General features: G+C 44.8%; 1 protein-coding gene across 1 annotated transcript in view; it reads right to left on the bottom strand.

The window, feature by feature from the left end:
• Positions 1–5072, bottom strand: part of LOC311329602 (protein phosphatase PTC7 homolog) — a 13356-nt gene extending 8284 nt beyond the window's left edge. The window contains exon 1 of the mRNA XM_084461479.1: positions 4665–5072. Within this exon, the coding sequence (XP_084317605.1) occupies positions 4665–4866 (202 nt within the window). The 5' untranslated portion in view covers positions 4867–5072. The remainder of the gene's footprint in view (positions 1–4664) is intronic.
• Positions 5073–6761: the final 1689 nt, after the last annotated feature.

The raw sequence follows: 6761 nt of genomic DNA, 5'->3' as shown, positions 1-6761 counted from the left end.
TGTCTGGCCAACCATTCAGCATTGTCATTGTAAGTGGCAGCTGTTCCCAGTCGTATGGTGACAGGAGACAAAAGCAGGGCCCCGACATCTGTTTACTGGTCACGACAGAAGACACCAGGCAGACAGACCACACAGCAGCAGCTTGCGCCGCCGAAACCAGACAGACCACACAGCAGCAGCTTTGCGCCGCCTGAAACCAGACAGACCACACAGCAGCAGCTTTGCGCCGCCTGAAACCAGACAGACCACACAGCAGCAGCTTGCGCCGCCCGAAAGATTCTGACCCTCAAAACTCAAAGCTGGTTGTTAATTCTGTTGACAACTAAAACGGATGACTCTTTCTCTCTCTCACACACACACTTAGAACACAGGGAGTTCAGACTTGACAGACAAATCATGAATAAACTCAGGTTCCACCCATGTTGATTTAGGCATGAAACGTGTGACCCAAGGCTTTAACGCGACTTCTCATAGAATAAAGAGAATTCACAATGGCGACACTTGACACCTGTGGCACTCGCAGTATATTAAGGTAGTCCACAAATGTGGCCTGATCATCACGTAGCACTGAAACATAAGTCTAGGATGAACCACGACGTGTGTTCCTAGATCTACTGTATATTACGCTGTATACACACACAAGTAAACATGATGGCTGGCCAGGGAGGAGTTTGCTTAGATAACGCTTAGATGCCTGGCTCACAGAACAAAATGGGGATTTAGTAGCACGATAGAAGCCGACATACAGAACCTCCCTGCCACCTCACCTCCGCTGACAAGTCATCTGTTGTTAAAAAAAACAGACTATAGGGAGCCAAAGCGTATGAAAGGTGCTATACAAATGCAGTTTATTATAATATTATTATTATTATTATTATTAAGAGGAAGAGCAATCTGATTTACTCTCTGCACTGTGACTGCTGAATCGTGACTGATCCTCCCAAAGCAGGGGGAGGGATCTGAAGAGGGCGGCCAAGGACACCGAATCTCTAGAGACGTCCGCTCTCTCTCTAACCCCCCTAGCCAATCATTCTGCCTATAACTCAATGGACATGCGCCCTTCACAGCAGACAATTGAATGCACCACACTGGAGGCAAAAGAACAGCATTTCAGACAGAATTGGAGATATTCCTGTGTTTATCTCTACAGCCTGTCCTGAGCGGCAAAGTCTGTTTAATGGTCTTAATAGTCAGGAGGAGTGTCTGGTCTGTGTTAGCCTGAGACACTGTAGCCTGAGACACTGTAGTCTGAGACACTGTAGCCCGAGACACTGTAGCAGAGACACTGTAGCCCGAGACACTGTAGCCCGAGACACTGTAGCCCGAGACACTGTAGCCAGAGACACTGTAGCCTGAGACACTGTAGCCTGAGACACTGTAGCCTGAGACACTGTAGCCTGAGACACTGTAGCCCGAGACACTGTAGCCCGAGACACTGTAGCCAGAGACACTGTAGCCAGAGACACTGTAGCCCGGGACACTGTAGCAGAGACACTGTAGCATAGACACTGTAGTCTGAGACACTGTAGCCTGAGACACTGTAGCCAGAGACACTGTAGCCAGAGACACTGTAGCCTGAGACACTGTAGCCTGAGACACTGTAGCCTGAGACACTGTAGCCCGAGACACTGTAGCAGAGACACTGTAGCCAGAGACACTGTAGCCAGAGACACTGTAGCCCGAGACACTGTAGCCTGAGACACTGTAGCCAACAGCCTCAAGCTTCTAAAGACTAGCTAGACAGAGTAAGTGTTAAAATAGTGACATGATCAGATCATTCAAACAAGGTAAAGATTGATAACATCAGTCTCGGAGGTGGTGGATTAAGCCTACCACGCTATTTCAACAGGAAGCAATTAAAAATGGGGCACAGATCCAGGAAAAGTGCTGTCTGTAGATGTTTTGCCTTTAAAGATGCATTTAAACATGCATGGCCTACTCTCTGAACAAAGACATTTGGGCAAGAGGTAAAATCATATCTATGGGGTAAAACGACTTTTTGCATGTCAGAATCCCTGCATTGCACAGAGGCATTTGCAAACGCTTCCCCTGCGAGACAGACAGGACTGGGCTGCGTTTCCCAGAGCCATCGTAGCGCTACGTTCGTCGTAAGATACGTCGTAAGCTCTCCCTCTAGGTGGCGCATCGTTTCCCAGAGCCTTCTTAGGCTAACGTACACCATGGCTAAGGAGGCTCTGGGAAAGAGCTCTTCCCAAGGTACATCGTAAACCGATGAAGAGGAGGTAGAGGAAGTCGGCCATTTTAAATTCCTGTGTCATTTTAGACTACCAACTCAAATTTGATAAAAATGTTAATGCTATGCAAGACGGTTAATGCTATGCAAGACTGTACAAACGAATTTGAACTGTTTCACAATAAGACGGTAACACTTTACAATAAGGGTACATTAATAAGCATTAGGTAATGCATTATTAAGCATGAAGTAACAGTTAACTAATGTCTCTATTAACCATTTACTAATGTTATTTATGTTAACTAAGGTTAACTCACCTAACACTAACCTTAACTAAGGTATTAATTAACATTAGTAACCTAACCCTAAATAAGCATTAGTTAACAGTTAACCAATGTTTTTTGTGACCCTTATTGTAAAGTGTGACCAATAAGACAATACATACCTTTTAAAAGCAGCTCAGCTGCATTCTGCATTATATTTTCACACCTACTGTCTTACTATGTGAAGGCTTCAGTCAACTGTCAAACCCGTCACATCACTATACAAACAAGCACGGAAAATACTGGATCAAAAACAAATGAAAAGGTACAGACTGATGATAGTTTTATCAATTTCTCTTTTATCACACTGATTTTTAAATGTGTGAACAATCTCACCCCAGCTGTACTTTGTCCATACGTGACAAACAAAACACCAATAGAATTGCCTCTATGGGATCAGCGAATGGCAACTGTGCAGGGTGGCACATCTTCCTACGCGGCTGTATGGTCATTAGAATGCCCCTACCCCAATCTAAATATTGGGGGGGGGACAATTTTAATGATCTCAAATATTGGGGGAGACATGTCCCCCCTGACCCCCCCTGGATCCCCACCCCTGGTAAAAAGGATACATTTTTGGAATGCCCTACCAAAACACATACTGATCTACTACACACTCATAAACACACACACACTGATAAAGATTATAATAGGATGTGATTATTGTATGATCATTTGTGTCACAACTACTTACCATGTGCTCACTTTTATATTTTATTTTCATTTTGTAATTATTGTGACCATTTTCAAGTAGAAAAGCCTAATCGGGAACAGGGGTCGCAAATTAGTCTTGGCTAGAAACCCTATATGCAACACATCTGCTTCATGTTACTGTAACCTGTTACAATGTCGTTTGTATTGTCCCTGACAAATAAACACATAAATAAACAAATAGCCAGGGCATTGAGACTCAAGACACGTGGGTAGACCTACGTACGGCGCATATAGGACTGCATGCCCATCCGCAGCAAACCGGCGGGTTTTTAAACCAGTAATATGGAGAAAATCATTGGTGTTATGGTGCGTTCGTGGCAAATTGCGACTCGCTACTAGGAATGAATAAATAAAACACCGCATGAACTCACTCCCTCGTCGCAAATTCGGATATGTTTCTCAGCCCCCAGTTGCTCGAATGCACTAGATATAACTAGGTAACTGTGATATAATGGTATATAGATATAACTAGGTAACTGTGATATAATGGTATATAGATATAACTAGGGAACTGTGATATAATGGTATATAGATATAACTAGGTAACTGTGATATAATGGTATATAGCTGAATGCACACAGGTCGGAGGTAGGTATTTTCCCACTTGCGACTTGCCACCTCCGACCACAAACGAACGCACCATTAGTTGCGCTACCGACCACAAACACAGCTCCCCCCCTCCGCCCGTGAACAAACATGGCGGCCTCCATGCTCAACCATTCTGACCTTTAAAACAAAGAATGATTTTCGTAAAGTGCAGCCTGTAGTACGGGAGCAAACAACTCGAAAAGCCTAAAAGAAAGAGACATTATCCGCCATAATGATGAATGTCATGATCACTTTGTAACAAATGTGCTATCATGAACAATAGCCTACAGCTCTCTCTCTTCTGTATCAAGCTCAAGAACGCTCCCCGAACAAAACATACTGATAACGTTATCCAAGAAAAAAGATAACTTTGTCCAGGATATATTTTTTGGGATAATTAAGCATTAAACTTAAATATTGCTGCCATACCGATTCTCGATTGTTTGTAGTCATTTCATATGGTCGCCACGTGTGGCGCTTTCTGGGTGAAAGGTCGTTGCTATTTCTCATCATAATAGACTAAACTTTAAACTTAATACCGCGTTTTGCTTATTCCAATGCATGGATTATTAGAAGGATCCTGTAGGTAAACCTAGGCAGACCTAGAAAACAACGAAGCAGGAAATGTAGATGGTGAGGTTGAACCCAGGGGTCTAATGTTGTGTTTTCATGGGTGGCACGTGCTGACAGAAGTGAAGGTCACAAGAAACTCACTTCTCTCGTGAGCACGACCATGCACGCTTTAATGCTGTTTTTACAATAACATTGCATAGTTTAAGACTGCAGTAGGCAACGATGAAGGTGAGTAGCCTATTAGATTAAATGCACAAGAGAAACCATCTTACCCAAGACATCTGCGGACCGATTTCGGGCTATGAAACAGGCATCGTCCCCGTAGCACATCCCTTTCTTCAAGATGCCCTTACGGAAGTCTTTTCCAAAACCACAACTAGCTGTGACCAGGCTATAGTCCCGACCATCAGTCTGAGAGAGTCCGCCCAGGACAGCCCTCGCAACCAGTCTGCCATAGGAGAGTACGGATAACATCCCCCAAGAAAGACCGCACGTCTCTATCCTACTCCACTCCTGCGTCCCGTGTCTACTCTGAAAACAAGCCGCTTATCAGTCCACCATTCGCTTTGACTGAATAAAGCAGTGTCGGTCACTACGACCGCAGAGGATATCACGTTTAAGTCCTGGTGTTTTCAGAGATGATATTCAGCCGGTTATTTAAGTTTTGGTGGACATCAGTGGCGCGGTTCCTCCAGTGTGCACCATCCTGCCAGACATGGTCTCGGCCAAACGCAGCCAACTCGATAAGACTAATGAGCCAGTCTCGAAAGTCTGTCATCGCGAGACTAGAAACTCGATACTGAAGACGCATGACGCCGCTTCAGCCTTCAGTGAACGCGAGGCTCCTCCCACAGCCTTTCTGAGGTGTTCGTGATTGATCTCACGGTACGCGCCGACTGATACACTTGATTGAAGTCACCGTGCACGCCAGTAGTGCTATCGCTCACATGCAGTGGCATAGTATCAGTAGTATTAGTCTGCCTCACAGCCAGAAGGATGGGTTAAATGCAATGAACAATTTCCACCGGTGACCGCTAAAAATAGATGTGTGTGTGTGTGTGTTGTGTGCAACTGTGTCACCGCTCACTCACGTGTGCGTTGTCTCACCATGTGGCCCGACCCCCGACACCCTACTAATTATCAACATGACCCCCCCCCACACACACACACACCCCTCTAATTATCAACATGACCCCTGTAGATATAGTCAAGTACCTTAGCATCCAGATCATCAAGGACCTGACATGGTCAACACATGGACACTGTGGTGAGGAAAGTACATCAGAGACTGAACCATCTCATACGACATTCAGAGCGTCCCACCAGATCCAACGAAGCTTCTACTCATCCACTATTGAGAGCATTCTGACTGGGAATATTACCAGGATCACAAGGCCCTAGTGGTTCAGTACAGTCAGCTGAACGTAAGGCCAAGACCAACAGGACCAAGGCCAACAGGACCAAGCCCAGATAGCAAGCGGATGTGTAATGATTCTGGGCCATATATGGGCCGGAACTAAGCCACAAGGGCCAGATCTGGCCTGTATATGGCCCAGATCCGCTTGCTATCTGGGAGGCCAACAGGATCCTGAGAGACCCCAGACACCCAGGCAACGGACTGTTCTCGTTTGCCGCGGTCAGGGAAGAGATACCGCACACACGTGGTGAGCACGGAGAGATTCAGGAAGAACTTCTTTCCGTAAGTCATCCGGCTGCTAAATGACTATCTAACGTAGGTCATAGGTCATAGTACCACTATAACCAGAGGATCAGGATATCTAGTGTATAGCCTAACACAACCACTTACAACACAATGGCCGGGTTTCCCGAACGAGTTAAGAAGCACGTAACTGAGTTAAGAAGCTTCTTAACTCCAAAGTACTTCTTAACTCCCATGCAAAGGGTTGCTTAAGAAGGTTCTTTAAGTTAGGTTAAGTTAGGTTAGTTAATTAGTTAGTTAGTTAGTTATTCGTATCTATATGGCATCTACATAATCCATCCAGACCTTTATATAGGCTTAGGCTACTTATTGTGTCATTTGTGTTAATTTGTAATTTAGTAATTTTTGTAATTTGTAAATGTGTAAATTGTAAATTTGTATCTTGTAAATTTGTAGTTTGGAAATTGAGCATTAGACTTTATCTGTAGAATAATCTTACATAAGCTACTTGTGACAAATACAAGGAATCTTGCATCTTGATATTAGCCCAAGTCAGACATAGGCTAGTTCCAAACTGTGCTATTGGTGGGGTGTGGACGAGCCTGGCCCTGGCTCCCTGTTATGCTAAACCCTTAGGGACGTGGAGCCTAGGAAAGAGCAGCGAAGGGAGGAGCTCCCGTTCCCGTTATCTGAATGAATAAACCGATCC

Source organism: Borostomias antarcticus (genome assembly GCF_949987555.1).
Source record: "Borostomias antarcticus genome assembly, chromosome: 2".
NCBI lineage: Eukaryota > Metazoa > Chordata > Actinopteri > Stomiiformes > Stomiidae > Borostomias > Borostomias antarcticus.
The sequence above is the reverse complement of the archived record's forward strand: the minus strand, read 5'-3'. Positions and strand labels throughout refer to the sequence as shown.